Source organism: Tachysurus fulvidraco, chromosome 19 (genome assembly GCF_022655615.1).
Source record: "Tachysurus fulvidraco isolate hzauxx_2018 chromosome 19, HZAU_PFXX_2.0, whole genome shotgun sequence".
NCBI classification, from domain to species: Eukaryota; Metazoa; Chordata; class Actinopteri; order Siluriformes; family Bagridae; genus Tachysurus; species Tachysurus fulvidraco.
Window position 1 is genome coordinate 17,989,319 of NC_062536.1, and position 24,417 is coordinate 18,013,735.

Sequence of the window (24,417 nt, forward strand, 5' to 3'; positions counted from 1 at the left end):
TGTGACCTGATCAGTGTAGTGTTTTCTTAATCAGTCTCCCAGAATCTCGTCCCCTCTCTTGTATGGACCATTTAATTGTAAATTAATGTATAGATATATTCAGATATGTTTAGAAATATTTCCTCTTTTTCACCCACTACCCAAGTAACTTGTGTTTGATTTCCTGTATGCGATGCAAATCCGAATGTAAACGTCGGCTCCGGCCTATTGACTCGAGTAACATTAACACGACTAGTTTGTTTTCCGTTCATCATGGGTTTTCACGTCTGAGCTAAGGGATGGTGTTTCACAACAGACCCAGTGCACTGTTTAATCAGCTGAATGTAACACTATAGTTCAACACCAACATCCTGGTGAGCTTTCGCACTGGAACCTGATCACACTCACTCTACAGTACATCATTCAGTCTAGGTCCATTATTATCCATTTATTACAAACAATAGTATCACATTTTATTAAGAAGCCTTATATTTTTAGTAAACGACATGGAGTTTGATATTTTGAACTCTAATGAAGTGAACACCATTATATTTGGAGCTTTGCTGTAAATCTGCAGTAATTACGATTGGGTTTAATTAAATTGTTTTTATAGCTCTTTTCCAAAACATTCATTAATTAATTCCTTAGGTGTAATGCAGCAGGTATAACGTGGGGAGGTGTTAGAATATTGTTTCTGCTGCTCATGTGACCTCACGCTTTTCCCAGGACCGGGTAACAATTTGTACTCTGTATAAGGTGAACGCCAACTATATTTGTGATGCTTTATTCTACAAACCATGTGTGTGTGTGTGTGTGTGTGTGTGTGTGTGTGTGTGTGTGTGGTGTGTTGACCCTTTTAGGACACACTTTAGGACACAAAGCCCAGTCCTCAAGAAAGAAGTCACCTTTATTGCCGATATATTAAAGTCCGGACGACTACCGTGCTCGTTTCCTTTAAGCAAGAAAAGGGATTTTTTTTAATATAGCATTTATTTACAGCTTCTATACATGTGACAGTCACTAACACAGGACAGAGAGGGACACGTTCAGCCATGTCTATTTGCTCCTTTTACTCTTCACCGGACATAAAATGCACACATTTAAACATGGCACGCCACCCTCGAAAGAGGTGAAGAAAAACAAATAGCAGAATAGTCTGGAAAAAAAAAAGTGTAGTTCTTTGGGAATTGCTTCCGATATAAAAAAAAAATAACAAAAAGACAATATAGATGATTCTATCTCTCGAAGAGCTTTTTTTTTTTTCCTGCCACATTTGACATGGCGGCTGGGATTAAAACGATCAGACGAAGCGAACGAACGAACGAACGAACGAAATGCACAACTGGAAGCGAGAGGAGGAAAATACTGCAGTGTGACGATCCTTTCTATCTCCTAATTCAAAACGAATACTACAGAAAAAGAAAGAAACTTTGAGCTCTGATGGCTGTATTTCTAACAGTACAGTCTGAACACTACTGCTATATGGGTAATAATAGTTGACCGCACATAGAGTATCAGCTCTTTTTCCTGGTACTGTGTGAGCAAATAAACCTTTCGCTGCCCGCTCAGCAGGCCCGCCTTGTCAATTTTAGAAAAGTCCCAACGGTCCGGAGAAGGGCTAGGAAGTGGATCTTCTGTAGATGAACCTCTGAATAGAACCACATTGTTTTGAACCTAAGGACCATGTACTGTATATGTGCACGTGATTATCCTATTAAGTGGTCATGGCTTGTTTATTCTTTAACCGATACCTCTATAATCATTTATTTATGCTCTTTTACTTAACACAAGGTTCTACTAGTGCTATAGGGATGTAGAGGAGAGAAAAAAAAACAGGAATAAAGCCTGATACGTGTTTGTAGCTATTTCTTTTTGTAATATTTAATGTGCAAGATACTTGATGTTATTGTTTATTACTCGATTAAGTGAGATTAGTGCGCGGTATTGCCTGTTGTGTGCTATTTTCAGTATACTCAGAAGACCTTTTAAGTCATCTGAGTTATGACATTCGAATTCGAGTTACACACACGTTGAGGTGCTTTGGAAAATGAGGGGAGGACAGGGGTGGGGTTTAAGGACAGTGGTCAGGCACTCTGAATGGACTGGACGCCTTATTTCTTCCTGTAGTTGCCCAGCTGAACAGCAGAGCGGTCAAAGACACAGCGGAAGGTGATGGGTTGGACCTCCCAGTATGGCACCGGGTTGCTGAACAGACTGATGCCAGAATACATGGCCTTCTTGGTGTTGTAGCTTGGAGGGCAGAAGTCTTCTGTTCCGACAGTGGCTATCTTGTTGGAATGAAGATAGATCACCTAAAACAAAACCCAAAAAATACATAGTTTTGCCTGCTCATCGCTAACCAACAGTTGGATCTGTTCGAGATTGTATCAGAGAACACCTGAATGCTCACCTGAATGTACTTGTGCTCGGGGAGACCAGCAGGAACACTGGTTAGAGCGTTGTGGTCCAGGTGGAGCTCCCTCAAGTGTGGCATCATGGCCAGAGTACCATTCTCCACAACACTGATCTCGTTACTGCTCAGACCGAGCCTACACACACACACACACACACACACACACACACACACACACACACACACACACACACACACACACACACACACACACACACACACACACACACACACACACACACACAGTGTAGTACCAGGGATTTGGGAGGAAACCAGAGGAACCCCAATCTGACATGCAAAGTTACCATGAGCTCCCACACACTTCAAAGGAAAGGTTCTATGTAGAACTTAAAATCTTGGTTCTATCACTTGCTCCACATATGGGACCCCAAAATCGTTCTTTATACAGAATCATTTTGAAGGGATTAATAAAAAGAACTTGAATGAAATTCTAGAATGCAAGTTTTGTGGTACTTCTTAGAATAATTTAGGAGTTTATTATTATTATTATTATTAGTATTATTATTATTATTATTATTATTATTATTATTATTATTATTATTATTATTATTATTAAGGGTGTACGGTTCTATGAAGAACCATTAACATCAGTGGCGGTTCTAGGATTTTTCTGTAACAGGGGCCATTAAGGAGCCACATGTCACATTCAGGGGCCAAGTACAGTGTACATTCGAGCCCACAAAATAATTTATTCAGTACGGTACAAATACATTTCGGCAGTCATTCCTTTTTCAAACGCTCGATTGCCGCCAATTGTTTGGGGGTGGAATTGCATCTGTGATCGTTGTGAAAAATTCTCCGGTTGCTCTCTCGTCGACGATTGATGGAACGAGGGCCAATCAGGGGCCAATCAGATTTCAGCAGGGTCCAAAGCCCCTGTGGCCCCGCCTCTAGAACCGCCCCTGATTAACATAACATCCATGGAACCTTTCCGTTGCACAAAATGTGTGTGTGTGTGGGAATGTTAACAATTATATAAAGAGGTTGTTAAGATTCTTACTTGGCCAGGTTCTTAAGACCTTTAAGGCTGGCGGAAGTGACCTTCGTAATTTTGTTGCTGTCCAGGTGGAGCTCTGACAGAGAGGTTGGGAGACCTGCAAGGATTTGATGTTGAAGGAACAGAAATGATAAGCATTAGGATGTACTCAAGTATTAACAGCGATTCTCCAGTTTGTCTCTTTCATCTGGACATTTAAAAATAATTATAGGTAGACTACAGAATCTGTCAGATTGACCCTTAAGACATTAGAAGTCCACAGTGTGTATTCCTGACCTTTGGGAATGCTGGAAATGTTGGTGTCGGCAATGCGGATATAGGAAACCCTCTTCAGATCCTTGAAAGCATCTGCGTCTACACCCGAACTGGTCAAGGGATTGGAACCAAGCTCTGAAAAGTCAAGCATTATTGCGTCACTCGTTATCTATGCATACATCATTGCTACGAGATATCTAGTCTTGATCTTCCATCTCGAGTGAGTGTTCTGCATGTCATGTGTATAAAACCCGTCGATAAGAAAAGGTGAAATGACTGGAAATTTATTTGCATAAGCGTATCATGAACGATTTGTACAAGTGCGCTGAACGGTGAGGGTGATGGCGCTGTAGCTGTGCTGGAACAGTCTGCTACCACACGGATGAACGAGTCCAAATGGAAAACAGGTTTTTGTCGTGTTCAGCCGAATAAATGCATATGAATGAAGAGCGGAAGTGTTCTGGGCTGCAATGGAAAACCATGAACTGTGTAATTATATGCAAGAGATGGTGCACAAAGGTGCTGGAAAACACACACACACACACACACACACACACACACACACACACACACACACACACACACACACACACACACACATCATGTCTACACAAACAACGATCCTCCAACCAACAGCTTGAACCTATTTTAGATGCTGTTTCATCAGAACCCCATGATGCCAGGTTCTGTTGGGTTTTCATTATGCCTCATGATCCTCAGCAAACGAAATGACTTCTCAGCTTGAGGGATTTTAGATAGTTAAGAGCTCTGAACTGGGCAACAAGCAAAAAAAAAAGAGAAATAAGGATTGTACATTTACAACCGATTTTTATGCTAATTTGTTCTAGGTTTAGTTCTTCACAAAACTAGATAAGAGGTCAAAATTTTGTCAAATATTGTTTGGATTAGGCCATCCTTAAAAATATTTTGGTTTGCAGTAACAGTAAAAAACTCCGTCCAGGGTGTATCCTGCCTTGATGCCCAATGACGCCTGGGATAGGCACAGCCTCCCCGTGACCCGAGTAGTTCAGATAAAGCGGTAGAAAATGAGTGAGTGAGTAACAGTAAAAAAAAAAAAGGGTCGGTAGGTAGGTCTATATTTTTTTTTCAAGTTTGAATGTAAAAAAAAGTACAATTATGGTGATGGTGATTACGTACAGTAGGTATGACAAATTAACATATTGTGACGTCACTGACTGGGTCTTCAACCCGTGCCTTCGGGCGCATCATCACAAACCTCATTTTGATGCTGGACAGTTTATCCAGAACTTCGTGCCAAGTTAAAGCGGTGTCGAGCTGTTTTAATGATTTTTTTAGATGTATTATGGCGCCCGAACGCGTATGACGTTGAACGGTGACCGAGAACATTTTGTTTACTGCAGCCGCAGCCGTCATTACCGAGCGCGAACCGTTGACTCTGACAGTGCATGAGAGAGAACGAGATGAAGCGAACGTACAGGACATAGTGTGACATCCGGTAAACATAGATGACGTCATATGTTTTTTTAAAAAGAAAGAACGTAGCCTTCGTTTGTATGTAGTCCTAGGCAGTTTATATATTTGCAAAACTTACTAAAATAGAATTATTAAAATATTTTTTTATTGCTTTTGTATTAGTTGTTTGAAGAATAAAAAAAAATAAAAAATTGGTCGGTCTTAACGCAAATTTACAACCGGCAAGTCGGTCGGACTTAAAGCAAAAGAAATGAAATCGAGTCGGTCGGGTTACGGCAAACAAGAATATTTTTAAGGATGGCTTAATTGAAAGTTTTTAAGTTTTCTAGCTAGCTGAAAGGAGAAACTTCTTCTATAGAAAGTCTAAGACTCATAGTTGTCTCAAATCACTCTGTTTTCTAAAGTTCCTTTAACTCTAGGGTTCCTTTAAATACTGCATCTCACAGTGACAACCCGTTATTTACATTACAATAAGACAATAACAATTTTACATTTACAATTAGAGCTGGCGACCACCGGAGACGCGACAAACAGTTAGCATTGATGACTAGATGTGGCCGTGTCCACAACAGTGATGTAACAAAAGCTTAACTTTATGCAAAGTCATGCATGGTAGGTTGATTGGCATCTCTGGAAAATTGTCTATAGTGTGTGTGTGTGTGAATGAGAGTGTGTGTGTGTGCCCTGTGATGGGTTGGCACTCCGTCCAGGGTGTATCCTGCCTCGATGCCCGATGACGCCTGAGATAGGCACAGGCTCCCCGTGACCCGAGAAGTTCGGATAAGCGGTAGAAAATGAATGAATGAATGAATGATCTAGAGGCAATAATTGAATGGTCTGATACAGAAGACTTCCTGTCTTACCCATGACAATGACATTAACCATGCCAGTGAAGGAGGCCTTCTTGATTTTGGTGATCTGGTTCTCATGGATGCGCAGCTCCTGGACGCTCTTGGGCATGTTGCTGGGAATCTCCTTCAGCATGTTCTTGGACAGGTAAAGCCTCTGAAGGTTGACGAGAGGAGCGAAGGCCTTGGCGTGGATGATGGTGATCTTGTTGTTTACCAGGATGAGAGCCTGTAAGAGCCAAGAAGAAGCAGAGGATTAGGGTAAGTACTGTGTTTCCATGGCATTCATGTGAAAGCAAGTAAATTGAGAAAAAACATCTTAATGTTGCATGGAAAGTGTGTTCACATTTTCTACCACATGAAGTGTGTCAGTCCTTTGGGTATCTGGGCAATGCTATGTTCAAGTAGGAGGTATAGTATCTTCCTAAAATGATAATAATCTTAATACTAGAAGCACAAGGAACCAACAACCAAAGCTAGCTAGGCAAGAAAGCATCTCTACCATCAACTCTATTGTTCTTGATGATCTTTTTTTTTTTTTTCAGTGTGAAACAAAATCCCGCTCATTTCCACAGCAGCCGCATTCGATCCAAAGTAACCACTGTAGCTAGCGAATGCGCTTCATTTAAAATCGACTCGCTAACGTTATAAAAAATAAACCTCGCAGCTGGAGCGCATGAACACACATAAACACATCTAACACACGTCTCTGATTGCTTAACACCGATCACATTACTCACTTCGGTGTCAGCGTCAGTACCGGTATCAGAGTGTACGCAGTCTGTAAAATATCAACTCGGTACATTCCTGCTGAGAAAACTCATCAATTCCAGCATTCTACTAATAAAAAACAAGCCATTAAAACAGTCACCGAAAACTTGTTTATTTTTCTCTGAGTGTTTTCTTAAGACCTTGTTTAAAATCCCAGAATCCCGGACGACGCACGGCCGTTCTAACGTTCCTACCAAATATAGCATGAAAGATCTCTCCCTCCACCCATCTGACCTCCATCCAGATAGACAGAAATGTCAGGAATGTCCTACTTCACACAGGGCAAACAGAGAAACAGCTCGGAGTGCTTAAATCACTAGAAATGTGCACATGATGGACTGATCTCTAAAAGCAAACGTTTTCTCGACCTGCACCTGGACCCTCGCTGTGACGTTAGAGCTGACAACCGAGTGTAGAAGAGAGATTTGAGAGATGAGCCCAAGATAACACCTCCTTTTAACTCTGCATATTTGTAGGAGTTTAGGGTTGAGCAATGGCTTTGTTTTTGTTCGGGAAACCATGGCCTGATACAGTACTTAACTCCTTAATTGTTTTGAAGCACAAAAATGTAGTTCCAATGAAAGGACCAAGAATGTTTTAGCTCCTTTTTTATTTATTTATTTATTTTTATATTCCCTTCCTTTTAAAAAAGCAGCATATTAAAAGTCATCGCAGCGCTCATTGTGGTCTGGAACAGACATCTGAATGATGTTAAAAGATGTTAAAGATCTCCTCCTTAAATATTCTCTGGACTTTGGAGGATTTGGGAAGATCCAGAAATTCGAGAAAGAGAGAAAAAGAGAGAGAGAGAGAGAGAGAGAGAGAGAGAGAGAGAGAGAGAGAGAGAGAGAGAGAGAGAGAGAGAGAGATAAAAAAGAGGATTACGTGAAGTTCTTTGAGGCCTTTGAAGTCGTTCTCTCTGATCTCGGTGATCTTGTTGTTTTGCAGGTCCAGCAGGTGGGTGTCTGGTGCGATCTCCGCTGGAACGTTTTTCATCCCTGTGTGGAGGACATAGGCAGGATTTAGGAAAACTGCTGCAGGTGAAAAGTTGAATTAAATGTAGATGCTAGTCTTGTAACTCGATCCGATCCGTTCATAATCGTACCTTTTAAATTCGAGGGAAAATTCGCTCTAGAAAAGCCGACTCTAAAATCGTTGGCGCCCGTCACATGCAAAATAAATGCAGTTATTCCAAAAAAGTTAATCTAAACTACCTGACCTTCTTCTATGTCATTTACATTAAACATTTTTTTGGTTATAGTATTTTATCTGAAAGACCAACAGAGCAAATTATAGAGTCTGTATGTTTAAAACATCATCATTATGGTGGAAAAGCAGTGCTTATTAACCTGAAAGGTGCCAGAAGCTAAAGTGCAATGATAGAGTAAGTGCTTGAAAAAGTGGGACAGTTATTTCTAGATATTTGCTGAGCAGTAAAAGTAAAAAAAGATTTCTATTACATTTTTAAAGCATTAGTTTTTACAGTGTACATTTTTATTGAGGTTCTTTTGTTGGGCCTCATATAATTACATCGGTTACTTGTGTAGTACTTTAATAGCAGTAACTACACTAAAGAAATGTTCATCGTGTCATAATGAGTGCAAGACCATGCCGGGGGAAAAGAATAAGTTCAAAATTTAAATTTCATCTCAAATTCTTTCTCTGGGGGTTCGATTCCCGCCTCCGCCTTGTGTGTGTGGAGTTTGCATACATACACACTACACTAGACACACTGGACTATACATACACACTGCACTAGACACACTGGACTATACATACACACTGTATAAGTCACACTGGACTATACATACACACTGCATAAGTCACACTGGTCTATACATACACACTGCACAAGACACACTGGACTATACATACACACTGCACAAGACACACTGGACTATACATACACACTGCACTAGACACACTGGACTATACATACACACTGCATAAGTCACACTGGACTATACATACACACTGCACAAGACACACTGGACTATACATACACACTGCACAAGACACACTGGACTATACATACACACTGCACTAGACACACTGGACTATACATACACACTGCATAAGTCACACTGGACTATACATACACACTGCACTAGACACACTGGACTATACATACACACTGCACAAGACACACTGGACTATACATACACACTACACTAGACACACTGGACTATACATACACACTGCACTAGACACACTGGACTATACATACACACTGCATAAGTCACACTGGACTATACATACACACTGCACAAGACACACTGGACTATACATACACACTGCACAAGACACACTGGACTATACATATACACTGCACAAGTCACACTGGACTATACATACACACTGCACAAGACACACTGGACTATACATACACACTGCACAAGACACACTGGACTATACATATACACTGCACAAGACACACTGGACTATACATACACACTGCACAAGACACACTGGACTATACATACACACTGCATAAGTCACACTGGACTATACATACACACTGCATTAAACACACTGGACTATACATACACACTGCATAAGTCACACTGGTCTATACATACAAAATGCATATGTCACACTGGACTATACATACACACTGCATAAGTCACACTGGACTATACATACACACTGCACTAGACACACTGGACTATACATACACACTGCACTACACACTGGACTATACATACACACTGCACTAGACACACTGGACTATACATACACACTGCATAAGTCACACTGGACTATACATACACACTGCACTAGACACACTGGACTATACATACACACTGCATTATACACACTGGACTATACATACACACTGCATAAGTCACACTGGACTATACATACACACTGCATTAAACACACTGGACTATACATACACACTGCATAAGTCACACTGGTCTATACATACAAAATGCATATGTCACACTGGACTATACATACACACTGCATAAGTCACACTGGACTATACATACACACTGCACTAGACACACTGGACTATACATACACACTGCACTACACACTGGACTATACATACACACTGCACTAGACACACTGGACTATACATACACACTGCATAAGTCACACTGGACTATACATACACACTGCACTAGACACACTGGACTATACATACACACTGCATTATACACACTGGACTATACATACACACTGCATTTTACACACTGGACTATACATACACACTGCATTATACACACTGGACTAGACACACTGGACTATACATACACACTGCATTATACACACTGGACTATACATACACACTGCATTATACACACTGGACTATACATACACACTGCACTAGACACACTGGACTATACATACACACTGCATAAGTCACACTGGACTATACATACACACTGCACTAGACACACTGGACTATACATACACACTGCATTATACACACTGGACTATACATACACACTGCATTTTACACACTGGACTATACATACACACTGCATTATACACACTGGACTAGACACACTGGACTATACATACACACTGCATTATACACACTGGACTATACATACACACTGCATTATACACACTGGACTATACATACACACTGCATTATACACACTGGACTATACATACACACTGCACTAGACACACTGGACTATACATACACACTGCACTAGACACACTGGACTATACATACACACTGCACTAGACACACTGGACTATACATACACACTGCATTACAGACACTGGACTATACATACACTGCACTAGACACACTGGACTATACATACACACTGCATTTAATCCCATAATCCATCTGTTACCACTAGATACCATCCGATGCACATCCATGTCACTTCTGTACCTGTACAATCTGTTTTGCACCTTACAGTATTTTATATATAATATATTTACATATATTTACACATATACATATATAAGTACATATTGCATATAATGTGTATTGCTACTGTGAGGATGCCCAATAATAATAATAATAATAATAATAATAATAATAATAATAATAATAATAATAATAATAATAATAACCTTTATTTTCTATAGCACCTTTAAAAGAACATCTCAAAGCGCTTTACAAAAGCAAAATAAAAACAAGAAAAATACACACATAATATAATGATTAAAATTAAAATAACAAGAAAAGACTATAAAATAAGCACTATGTAAAATTACAAATTAGTCAAATTAAAAGTTACCCTAAAAAAATTAGTCTTAAGTTTAGATTTAAAAGTACCAAGAGATGTTGCTTGCCTGATCTCAGTTGGTAAAGAATTACAGTTAAAAGACCGGTTTCAGAAGAACGAAGGTCAACTGTGTGTACTGACACGTATGTGCATATTGTATATGTCCATTTGTTGATTCCATTATCTGTTTGTTAATTGTACATGTTGTACACACATATTGCACTGACTATATGTATGAGCAAATTGCACATTTTCACATGACACTTCATAGTAAAAAGAAGAAAAAAGGAAAAAAAAAACTAATCAGGAAATGTAAAGATGTTTAATTTATCGATTGATTGATTGATTGATTGATTGATTTCTTTAACATGATTGTACCTCATATCATGCAGTTTTCCTAATAATATCATGCTTCTACAGTACGAACCTCTACAAAATGAATAAAAAAGTAACATTTTTAAGCCCCTAATCTTTGTCATTTTCTTCCAAATACTTCAAGATGTCTTTGAGTCATACAAATCATAATGTACGAGGAACCCTTGTGGATTTGTTATAAGAGGTCCGGTGGGAGGTTTTTGAAGGGCTACGCCTGCGATCGTGCATCACGTGCCTCATGCCTGGCCTCTGAGATCAGTGTGCAGTGTTATAATGTTAAACTGTAGCTGAAATGAATCTGTAAGAAATACATCTCACAGGCCATTAAAAAAGACATTTTGTTTTGACTGCCTTGGCAAAAGAAACTATTCGAATTAGACACGAGCATGTGCAATATATTTCGCTCATAGTTCTCCGGGAGATATGAGTCATTTCATATTATATCATGAGTCATTTTTAAGTTTGTTTCAGGTGCCAATGTGCTTTAGTCTGGTCTTACAGCTCTCTACTCTCTTTATTAATTTCCTCCATGGATGTATATAAACAGTTTGGATAATACGCCTGTGGGTCTGATGTACCAGTGACAATATGGACGTCTAAACTGGCGGCGGCGATTATTCATATAAGATATGTCCCTGGTGTGCTTTTCCTTAGCCTGCTCTGTTTAGTCTCAACTCCTGCCTCTTATTCCAGAGCACACCCATGAATGCGGGCCTGTTTACTTCAAGAATTTAATTCTAACATTATCATTTACAAAGTTTGCATCAGCAGCATATTACTGGAGATAAAGTTCAGAATAAAACGACGCCGAGGAAGTCGCTACAATGCGGCGCACCTCACAATTTACTGAAGATGTTACAAGGGATTCATAAACACGATGACACTGGTGAAAGATCTCTATCTATCATTCACAATTAATATTCAATTCAATAAATTGCACAACTTTGGATAAATGGAGTCCAATCATGGCAGGATGTAACCGTGTAATAATGTGCTTGGGACGTCTATAACATCTTCTAATGCTAATAAAGGTCTGATATGAGTCTGAGGTCAAAAGAAAAGACAAAGAAATTAAAGATACTGGACATGCAACAAGGTCTTACTGTTTCTTCTTCTTCTTCTTCTTCTTCTTCTTATTATTATTATTATTATTATTATTATTATTATTATTATTATTATCGAGTGAATATGTTGTCATTATTTTTTTATGTCATAGTCTAATTTCTTTGCTTCCGAAAGATACAGAAAAGAAAGCTTTTAGTTTGCTAAAATAATACAGAGCGTAAAATACATAATATAAAATAATACAAACCTTTATAACACTACATAATACCTTTTTAACAACTTCCCATAGCTACCTAACACCTTTATAAATCCCCTAGCTACATAAGACCTTTATAAATCCCATAGCTACATAACACCTTCATAAATTCTGTTGCTTCATAACACCTATTATCGGCATCACACCTTAACTAACGTTCTAAACCAAACGTTATGCCAAGGACGGTCGTTATGACAACTGAAGCATGTTGGATTACGTTTTTATAAACATTTATGTAGGATAATGTCATGAAGAGCTTATGTAAGACTTATGGAGCTCTATAAACCTCACACTAAACCAAAGGTCCAGTTACAACAGTTAAAACAAATAGGAAAGGTGTTTAATTAAAGGTAAAATTTGGGATCTGCTTAAAGGTCCCAGGTATTTAAGAGGTTTTAACTTGTTAGCTATGTTTACGTACTGTAACCCTTCCCTTTGCACTATGCAACCCTAACGAACATCTGATTAAAACAGAACCTTCATACAGTTCCTCAGTGAAAAAGTTTGTATTTGAGTCAATGCTCTGTTTAAATCTGTGTGTTTTCAGGACAGCGTGATGTAAATAAGGCTTAGGGCTGAGATTAGATAAAGAACAGACCTGTCACCTCTCTCCTCTACCCTGTCTTTTGCCCCATGATGCCTTCCAGGAGGCCTGTGGAACATATGAGGTCTGCTTGATATCGAGTCCAACCCATACTCCATCGTTTTACTCCATTTCTCTTTCTCTTTACCCTCTTGGAAGCTTTACAAAATGGAATAAAACCTTCATTGGAGCGTGTCTTTCTTTGTTGCTTTTCGCCTGATCATCTGTTTGCTTTTTAAGGTTCTTCCAATAAGCATAATCTTAGGATCAGTTTTTGGGAGACTTACAGCTGAAATGACCATAAGCGTAATTTTTCCACTATTGCTCAAAGTGTATTAGTAATGGAATAAGCTAGAACAGATTCAAGAACAGATTCGATGTTGATCATTATTTATCTTGGATTTTAAGTCGTCCAAAGTTGCCCGTTGTATATTAAACTGCCTGAACATTCTGTTACTTTAGAAACCGAAATAATTAGAATAACAACCTTTTTAGTTTAATTTGGGTTCTGAATACACAAAGTGAAGTGGAAACACCTAAAGGAGAGAGAAGATTAGCCTTTCACTGGAGTCTTCCTACTGTAGCGATGCAAAAAAAAAAAAAAAAACCCACAGAATTAATAAGGTTTAAAAATGGCAACTAATCTTAAAATAAAAACAAAGAGAGCTCAGTTCTGAGACAGTGAAAACAAACTAGAAGGATTGAGGTGCCAACATTTATAGTGTACGATTTGTCAGCTAATACATCAGTCAGACCAACGGCGAATAAATTCCTTCTCAGGAAACGTTTATTCACCGAAGGGGAAAGGACTTAGGGTATGAGAGATGCGCTGCTGGAAGTGGTGGCTTTCGCTTCCTAGTGATCCACGAGCTTCATTTTTATTGCCCGATAGAAACTGAGTATGTGGGACTGGGGTCTGTTTTGTCGGTTAAAAATGGGAGAGCTGCTCATTATTAAGTAGTGTTAATGTTAGACTTTTGCCATAGTCTTTTCCAGAGATGGGGGACTCGAGTCATATGACTTGACTCAAGTCAGACTTAAATTGTGAATTTGAGACTTGAGACTTGCTTGACAAATATTAAAAAAAGACTCGACTTGACTTTGACTTGACATTCATGACTTGAGACTTGACTCAGACTTGAGTTAAATGATTCAGAGATGGGGGACTCGACTTGACTCGAGTCAGACTTAAGTGGCAAATTTGAGACTTGAGAATTGCTTGACAAATATAAAAAAAAGACTCGACTTGACTTTGACTTGACATTCATGACTCGAGACTTGACTCGGACTTGAGTTAAATGATTCAGAGATGGGGGACTCGACTTGACTCGAGTCAGACTTAAGTCGCAAATTTGAGACTTGAGATTTGCTTGACAAATATTAAAAAAAGACTCGACTTGACTTTGACTTGACATTCATGACTTGAGACTTGACTCGGACTTGAGTTAAATGACTCAGAGATGGGGGACTCGACTTGACTGGAGTCAGACTTAAGATGCAAATTTGAGACTTGAGACTTGCTTGAAAAATATTAAAAAAAGACTCGACTTGACTTTGACTTGAGACTTACTTGTGACTTGCACACGTGTGACTCACTCCCACCTCTGGTATTTTCTTAATGTTGCTCGTCACACTTTATTTAAACGTGTAAAACTAACATGTACATTGGGAATCATCTTGAAAATATTTTTTTTCTCTTTGTCTGCTAGGATTTTCTTGTTTAGCATCAACATTAGCATCTGTGGATCAAATGGAAATCCATGGAAGGATAAGCACTGTACAGTGTGCAGTATGAAATCTCTTAGTTTCTGAAGATAAGGTACCTTTCCAACAAAGGAAGAAGAAGGAAGAAGAACTTGGTCCTGGAACTTCTTTCCAGACAGACAGACAAAAGTCTGTGCAAGTAATTAGGAAAGCGGGGCCGTCGTTCCGCTCGCTTATGAAAGGAAGTGAAGTATTACTGACATTTACAGAGACAGGCATGTTATTAACCTAATGACTTGAAGATGGTAGGATCAAGCAAGCAAGCAAAAAAAAAGTTAAAAAAAAACAAGCTGTCTTCTTAGACACTCCATTTCTGCCTCAGAAATAATCGAAAAGTCAGAGCTTTCTCAGGCCCGCAACTCAACACCTACTGTTTAGCCACTTTTTAAGGGTGAAATAAAGGCTGACAGACTTGTAAAAGCAGCGACAAGACGAGCAGGAAAACAAGCCACGGGCCAAAGTTCTGTCTTCACGATTATAAATCTTTTTTTTTTCTCTTCTGCTTCATATATTGGATCATATACTCAGCTTACCTAAGACTAGAGAAGTACACAGTCAGTGAAAAGAAAATTACTTCAGTCATAGATGCTGTCCAAAATCAGTACTGGGTTAGGGTATGGTAACTACCCTAAGGTAGTTGTAACTAGTTTGCTAGCTACAGATGAGTGTTAGCTATAGTACACACCCCAAGCCAAGGCTTTGGAGGATTAAAAATAATAATAATAATAATAATAACTAGAACGTACATTTTCTGAAGAAAATGTGAATGGTGCTTGCACGTGAGGAAGTTCCCCTCATTGTTCTGAGTGTTTTGATATGTCACATGTCCATGTTGTAAAAAGTTTTTTTATTTTGCATATTTGGGGGCGGGGCTTAAAACTTTGTTCAGAGTATCACCCTAAAGGAGCTGTCCATGTTTGGTGTAGGTAGTTCAAAAGCTTGCTGAGTTATAAACCTCCAAAGTTTATAATGGGAGTCTATGGGGGAAAAAAGGCCAATTTGAGACCCGGCACCGGAAGTACTGGTACTCGGATCGCTTAGAAAAGTAATAGCACACCTCTCCACAATGAGCCGGTCAATTTGACACCTCATTCATGGGTCTAGGACAAAAGCTGCGGGACAAGTTATGCGCCGAAGTTTTGTCAGGAAGAGTATGCAGGATAGTAATAATGTTGCTTTGCAAGCACCATTAATAATAATAATAATTTACCTCCAAAACATCCTGCAACAAATCTGCAAAGTGTGAAGGCAGTCATAAAGAAGAAAAGGTTAACAAGTGTTCTTTAAATGGTTCTCGACTTCTCTAGATACATTCGAATGTCCTCGACATCCCTTTACGCTTTAAAGGACAACCCTAAAAGTAGAAGCTCCCATGGAGGTTAGTGACGGTCATACACTTTTAAAAATAATAGAAATCTGCTTGGAATTACCAAAACAAAAGTTTTTCACAGTGGTGCCAGTGAAGATCCATATATTTTTTTCCCCATAAATGGCACATTGGTAAATATGGTACGTTTTTTTATAGTGAGAATGTTACAAAGAACCTTATGTACAAAGGAAATGTTCCATGGTTAAAGGTTCCATGGTTAAAGGTTCTTTATAGAACCATAGAACCTGGCAGAGAAATAAAAACAAAAATCTATGTCTTCTCAAAACTCTCACAAATAATTGTAATATACAACGTGTACTTATTTATATATTATATATAACATTTACAGTATATAATTCTGGTAACAAATCACCAACCAAGGGCCAATGAAGGTTCTGAGAAATGACACTGTGCTCTATTTCATTCATGTTATATCATTCTAAAAAAGAAAAATAATTTTTTTTCTTCAATAAATAACAAAAGAGTAATGAAAACCAAAACATATGATGAGTATCGCGATATTTTAGTTCTTTAACTAATAACACCACTGTGACCTTTTTGTAGCTTTAATTGAACTTCTTTACATTTTGTAACTGTTATAAACAGGAACTGAACTGGATTTAATTGGGATCTTTAATTGGGAACGTATCAACGGGGGTGAATACTAATGCAAGGTGATGTATACTAGCCAGTGATTAGCATTGTAAGAGTGAGTATTACCTAGATCAGAGCACTGCACCACACGCAGATGGCACTGGCATCTGAAGGGACAAACGGGTCCAATGGGTCCAACTTCAGGAGGAACCTCTTCAATTGGAGGAACTAAAGCTGGGCCGTCACCTGAACTTGGCTCGTCCTCCATCGTGAAGTCCAGAAAGCCAGACTGATGGAAGGGCAGAGCCCAACATACGGACACCAGGAGCAGGGTGAGACAGGCTGACCTCATGCTGTCACTGACCTGGAGGGTGGAGATAGGAGACAAAGCAAAGGTCAGAGATCAGAGGTTAAAAGGAGAGCAGGGGTTTTTGGAAAACATGGGAATGCAGGGATTTAGGAGAACTGGTTGAAAGTTGAGGGAATGATATTTTTTTTTTTTGTCGTTGTTCTTGCGCTTGAAGAACTAAGGAACATTCAAATGTTGAACATCAATTATTTATTTATTTATTTTTCAGATTAGGCTTGAAATTAAACTGGGACAGATTTGTTTCCAGTTCAATTTCAAGCCCAATCTATTAGAGGAATAGAAAACGTCAAGTTGTGTACAGTACCATCAGTAGAATAATCAATGGTAGCTTATGCGACGAAGCAGATTTAGTGTTACGGTGCTGATTATTTTTAACTATTTTTTAAATTAAGAAACACCCTTTTAAAATATGTGAAGTTTATCCCTCAAGGGATTTTACTCCATTCTAACTGGGGCCATTCCACCCTTAGTCGTAGTGATTAAAATGATCTTTACACTGCAGACACACACACACAAACACACACACACACACACACACACACACACACACACACACACACACACACATACATACACATACACACGCACGCACACACGCACACACACACACACACACGCATATAGTTACAAAAAAAGAAAGAAACACACACACACACACACACACACACACACACACACACACACACACACACACACACACATATGCATATAGTTACAAAAAAAGAAAGAAACACACACACACACACACACACACACACACACACACACACACACACACACACACACACACACACACAAATGAAAGTAAAATTGCTGGGTAAGTAAATTTAAGGTTAGTTCAGGTCCAAACAATTTCACGTCTCTCATTCTTTCTTTTGGCGGACGGTATAATTATGGTATGGCGAGCGAAATCCCTGAGACGCTGACCTCCGGGTCAGGACTTGAGAGTTTAAATCGAACAGCAAGCACAAGCTCGTATTTTGTTTTTCAAAAAATAAAAGAATAAAATGTTAGAGTAAAATCTCTGCAAGGATTTCACAACGTGGATCCAAAACAAAATATCTTCTTCATTACAAAAAGTTCTAGCACGAGTCCAAATCGCTGACTTCATCAGCCGGATAAAAGTCTTTCCATTCTCCCCGAGAGAACAACAGCATATCAGGTTCCAAACTCCTGAGAGTGACTGTTAAATAGTCCACAACATTTCAAGTATCTGCTTATTTATTGAAGCTAAACTCGAAGTGATCTGCAGGAATGTAGAAGATGAGCACATGCTCAGTTTGTCCCTAAACCGTAGGAAGTGTTAGGATTGTTTTGTTCAATCAACAAATCAGAATGATTCAACAAATCGGAATGACACGGGAAAATAGACTCAATGCTAAGACACGAAGATTTCAAAATATAATACGATGCGCTGGATCGAGTGCTATTTTACAAGCTGCTGATTAACGCGAGTAGAAGACGTGAGAGAAGAGGAATATTCATGCAGCGATATACTTTCTTTTAATTGTCTCTGGCTTAAACCGTACTATATCTGATATTTTAGAAAAAAATGTTATGTGTATTTTCTATCTCAGGCTTTACTTCTATAATGTTAGTCTTAGTTTTCACCTTTTTTAAACCGTCTCTTGCTTTATCACATAGACTCAGAGGTTAGATGAAAGAATCTGAACGGAAAGCCTAGGAGATCCTAAGTCGATTCTGAATGCGAGAAGCTTTCTTCTGGGAAATATTCTGAATCCTGATCTCTAGCACAAAACATCTCTGTTTTACTACATACAGTATATAAACCTCTGACTCTTTAACTGTTAATTAATCCAGCATGTGTCTATCTCATTCATCCAGAAATAGAGAACTTCTCATTAGGCTGAAGGAACAAACCTTTAACTGCCAGAAGCTAGAAATCTTTTTTAACTGGTCTTCTGTCTCAAAGAACAGGCCAAGACAGGAGTGATGAGCCCTCGAGCACTGGCTTTCTAAACAGAGTAATAGATTCCTGTCATGGCTATCTGACCACCCACCCAAACTCCTGAGACACGTTTTCACTTTTTTTTTTTTTCCAGTGTGTTATGTGTTCAGCCCTGTTCTGTCTGCCAGGTGAAGACTATGACAAAAACCGACGAGCTCGAAGTCAATCTCTTTGTTGAAATGAAAAAAGTTTGCTTTCTAAATCAAATATGCTAACAGTGCAGGCAGGTCGTAACAGAAAATTCTGGAAAGGAGAGTAATCGGCGTATCCAGCCAGGTGTCAGGAGAGATTATCAATACCGTAGATGTAGATATGAATGAAAGTCTTTTCAGTTACCCGATTGAGCTTCGAATCTTAATTTCTTCTCAAACTTTACCTCAGAAATGACACCTACCTGTTTTTTGCACGTCCGTTTTCGAACGCCGAGCTGTTTGGCTGTTCAGACTTTTGGTTTTTAATACAATGTGGAAATGATTCACAGAAACATGTGATGTGTCTTTAAAAGGTGTTTTATATTTTGTCTTGTTTTATGTATGGCAGGTTTAAAAAAAATCTGATTGCAAACTCATTTGAATGTGGTAACGTTTGCTTGATTTTGCGTCGTTTCGATTTCTGCGATTGCAAAATGATTTTTTTTCACTAATTATTATTATTATTATTATTATTATTATTATTATTATTAATAATAATAATAATAATAATAATAATAATAATAATAATAATAATAATAATGATGATGATGAGGTCAGTGGCCTATACAGTGTTCCGGTATAATTACAGATCCAACACAAAACCCGTCTTTGTTGGACACAATCGCTTACTGTCCAAGTGTCCTAATGAGACTATTATTAACGGGTTATTAAAACTGCATGAAGATGACGTTATCCAGAGCGAGAGAACATGGAATGTTTTATTTTATTTTTTTCCAGGGCTGCAGTGTTAACAAGCAGATCTTGCCAGATCATTACACCCTCAGCACTAATGGAAACTGCTTCACACCGGTGAACCCCTGGAGGCAACCCATGAGTGTGTGTGTGTGTGTGTGTGTGTGTGTGTGTGTGTGTGTGTGTGTGTGAGAGAGAGAGAGAGAGAGAGAGAGAGAGAGAGAGAGAGAGAGAGAGAGAGAGAGAGAGTTCAGCCCAACAAAGATGTACTGCTGGCTGTTTCCAGGCTTTGAAACGGTGCCTGGATGAAAGCATCACCCCTGGCCTTCAATCTCTGAGAAATAGAAAAAGGATACGTGGCTCTTGAAAAAAAACTTGGCCTCTTTTTTTGCCTTTGACTCGTTCAGCTCGTGTGTTTTTAGTTTGTGCCAGAGTTTTAAGTCCTAAGGTGAGAAGAAAATCAGAGAGAATAGGGGGTATGGGGCTTACACGTCCTGTCTACAACAACAGTCCCAAACACACAGACACAGACACACACACACACACACACACACACACACACACACACACACACACACACACACACACACACATTAGTTTTCCATTTTAGAGTGTAAGCAAAGTCCTGACAGGAAGCACAATGCAATCAGCTGGAGATTAAAGACATGTGTCCACTTTTTCCCCTCGGGCATCGAGTCAGTTTGCGGTTAAACAGAAGACTCCATCCTGTTTGGCTAACGATTCGTTTTCTATAACAGCGGATCTGTAATTGAAGATTTTCTTCTGGGGAAAATGAATGTTTATTTAACATTTAAGGAAGGAGTCTCCAGTGTCAGAGATTTTTAACAGTCAAAAGTGAAGCTGTAACTTTTATGCTTAGGAGGTTATATGCAGATGTTTCACAACACTTATGTAGCTATAAATGGATAAAAAGAATTGATCAAAAAAAAATAAAGAAGAATAAATCAGGAGTTCAGGACAGTAAAAAACAGTCGCTGATTATTTTCATGTAACACTTTAATTCCTAGATGTCATATGTAGTTTAATGTAATTATAGTAGCTATCAAATTTTTATAAGCACCCTGAAGCCTTTTTTTTTTTTTTTTTTGACGTTTTAATGTCATTAGCTGTGTGTGCTATACAGGAAGAAATAAGACAGTTTCTCTCTATCCTGAATAAATAAAATGAAAAAACTTAAACCATGATTTTGGCTTTAAAACATAAAATCTTCACCGTTTGGAAACAAAATAAAGCACATTTTTGTGAGCATTCATCAAATACCGCACTCGTCTCTTAGCTAGTTTAGTTTTCTCGCTAGTTCTTATGCTAGTTACATCATCAAACCACGAGTAAGGTGGAAGCAAGCAATCTTAGCAACTGAATGTTTTATTTAACTTGTTTATTGATGCTACTTTTACCGAAACCATAACTGTACTGTACGATAGCTAACAAGCTAGCAGGCACGTGTCACCCTGCTAGCTGTTTCACATGTTCTTGTTTTGGAACATTCGAGGCTTCTTGACTATTAAAATGTCAAAAGAGTAAAAAAATCATTGAATGTAAGTGTTATGTTATGGTTGTAAGATGTTTGTGTAGAAACGTAGATAAAAAGTCGAAAGGAGTTTGAAAGCGGTTGACGATAAGCTTAGACGATTTTTATTTGACGCACAGGAGCGTTTACACACCGTTCACACATATTTTACTAGTCAGCTAGCTAACTTTTGGCTAAGATCGGCTTACAGGTTTTCTGTCAGGTTTGTTTCTGTCTTATTGCTAATGCTAATTATCTAATTTAAGCTTAACCTGTCAACATTTGACAACTTTTCAATAAATCTATTGCAAGCCTAATTTCTGTCAGATTTTCTTAAAAGTCATAGCCTTAGCTGCTAATACTTGACTGCCAGTGCCAGAAAGTTAGCTAAAGTAAGCTAACTATTTAACATTTGTAGGAATATTTTTTAAGTGATATTAAAAAATGGATCTGAGACGATTTCTGTTAGAGTTAGTTAAGACTTTTCACTGCTAACTCTAGCTAGTTCGATAATGTAATCTAACTGAGCAACATTTCTAAGCGAATTATCAATCTTTAGCAAATACTGAACTTCTATGAGATATTTTTAGTGTCAGCTAGCATACGACAGCTAACCTGACTAATTTGTTTTGAAGTCATTTCGCTAGACATTTTTGGTATTGAATATAATAATGTAGCATAAAGTGTCTAAACTATAGGGTATGAATAAATAATTCTGTCAATGTAACTGAAAAATGTAGGCATTTGTCTAATTGTATGAGCATTGGATTGATTACTAGCTAGTTTTTTTGCTGGTTCTTATGCTAGTTACGTCAACAAAACAGGAGGGACACGGGATCGAGTGTAATTTTTACTTGATTACTTGCTTGTTTACTGAAAATTCACTTTACTTGCTTGTTTTTAAACTTAACTAGCCAATAGAAATGACGGTCACTAAAGCCTGAAATCTTTTTCCTTCTATTTTTCCTACTTTTCCTTTCCTAAGTTTTAGCCTTGTGTCTGCATACGAGAAGGTTGTGAGAGACGGTAACCTGGGATCTCCTGCTGTACCGTTTTATCCAGGAGAACTTCCTCGCAAAGCTGCTGCATCGCTACACCTGCTCAGACCTGCATGGAAATAAATCAGGAAATGACTCTGCACTCCTGATGGTTTGATCACCTCAGAGAAAATAAAACCAAGCCTTTCTCACAGAGCCTTAGAAAATTCCATGTCTTGAGATTCACATGGGGAAGAAAAGAAAAGAGGAAGAAAAAAAAAGCCACAGCATGCTGTTTAATGGTGAAAACATTCAGAGAGTTTAGGGTCAGTTTGGGAGAAGGTATGTGTGTGGTTAAGCCACATCACAACCGGTTCGTTTCCATTAAGCGTTCTTGTCGACCCGACGTGTTAACCCTGGGTTTGGGTCTAGCGATGGAAATTCCAGAAGGATGGGAATGAGGGTTGGGAAATCAGGATGATAGCCAGTGTCCAGCGTGGCTCTTCTTCACCGTGTCTCATCTCTGGCACCGCCTGGTAACGTGATCTGCTGCAGGAACTGAATTAAAAAGTAAAAAAGAAGAAGAAGGAGGAAAAAAAAATCTGCCAGCGTTTATTAGGAGAAACATTCCCAATCGCTGCTGGTAAAGCTGCACTTCCAAATTTGGGAAATAGTGTAAAGCCCTAAAGGTCGCTGTATATTTGCCTGGACCCTTGTCCCACCACTCTATTCCCTCCCTCCCTTCTCTTCCTCCTCCTCCTTCACATCTCGACGCCTAACTCGGGTTGTGTTTTGAGTTAGTTGGGAATTTTGGTGGGGGTTTGCTGGGAAGTGCTTCGTCGGCTCACACAGCCTGTGTGCTCGGAAGGAAAGCTGTGTCATTAAAGCATTTATGAGATCTCGGTGCCAGGGAGTCGTCTCTTCCTCTTCCTTTACCTCGTATACACTTTTTTCTTCTTTTTAATTTCACTACCTGTATACTGTATACACTACACACTTCTTTCAGTTCAGTGAAGTCTCTGGAAGCTCAAAAGGAAGATTTCAGACACACAAACAGACTGAAACCTAATCTCTCTGTCACGATAGGAAATGAAATCCCAGCATTTCTTAACTTGTCAAGAATTCTGGGATATGATGTGTAATTTTAATATTAAGGGATAAGAAAGCAGCTGAAGTTAATTGTGTTTTCCCATCCAGCCAAAAGCCTGATTCCTTAAGTGCACAAATAATACATAAAACAATTATATAAGGTTCAATTATTATCTAACCAGTTAGATACTATTGTGTTTTTGAATCTATCTTTATATGCAGAGTTTCATAAAAATTCACGCACTTATGAAAATACTTCAGTATATTTAGATAGTAAACTAATGTAGGTTAAACTACTTGCATGTATCTTAAAGAGGTTTTAAATCTTAATCTAAATCCTTTCTGATTTCTCAAAATACTAAAGGTGTCATTTAAAGGTGTTAAAATGTATTTAAGTGTTTTTTCGAGTTAATAAACGGTAGTAAAGTGTAAGTGACACGACTATGAGAAATTTCTATATCTCTGTTAAACCCTGTAAGTATTCCTTATTAAAATTACAATTAAATCCAGTTTTCTTTTACAAGGCTATTGATAGTGGAACAAGTGACAATTTCCCTAATTAAAAAACACCTGATGGAGGAGCAGCTGGTAGTTACTGAGTTTGCTAGGTGTGTTCGAGCAGAGTTTTTACATTTACATTCCTCCAGGTGAGG

At 38.6% G+C, this 24,417-nt stretch overlaps 1 protein-coding gene across 1 annotated transcript in view; it reads right to left on the bottom strand.

The window, feature by feature from the left end:
• Nucleotides 1-868: 868 nt before the first annotated feature.
• The window catches only part of dcn (decorin), a 24,483-nt gene continuing 934 nt past the window's right edge, over nt 869-24,417 (bottom strand). Inside the window, exons 2-8 of the mRNA XM_027160360.2 lie at nt 17,071-17,308; nt 7,625-7,737; nt 5,984-6,197; nt 3,687-3,800; nt 3,414-3,507; nt 2,390-2,528; nt 869-2,291 (exon numbers count right to left, since the gene is read on the bottom strand). Of these exons, the coding sequence (XP_027016161.1) occupies nt 2,091-2,291; nt 2,390-2,528; nt 3,414-3,507; nt 3,687-3,800; nt 5,984-6,197; nt 7,625-7,737; nt 17,071-17,296 (1,101 nt within the window). The 5' untranslated portion in view covers nt 17,297-17,308 and the 3' untranslated portion in view covers nt 869-2,090. The remainder of the gene's footprint in view (nt 2,292-2,389; nt 2,529-3,413; nt 3,508-3,686; nt 3,801-5,983; nt 6,198-7,624; nt 7,738-17,070; nt 17,309-24,417) is intronic.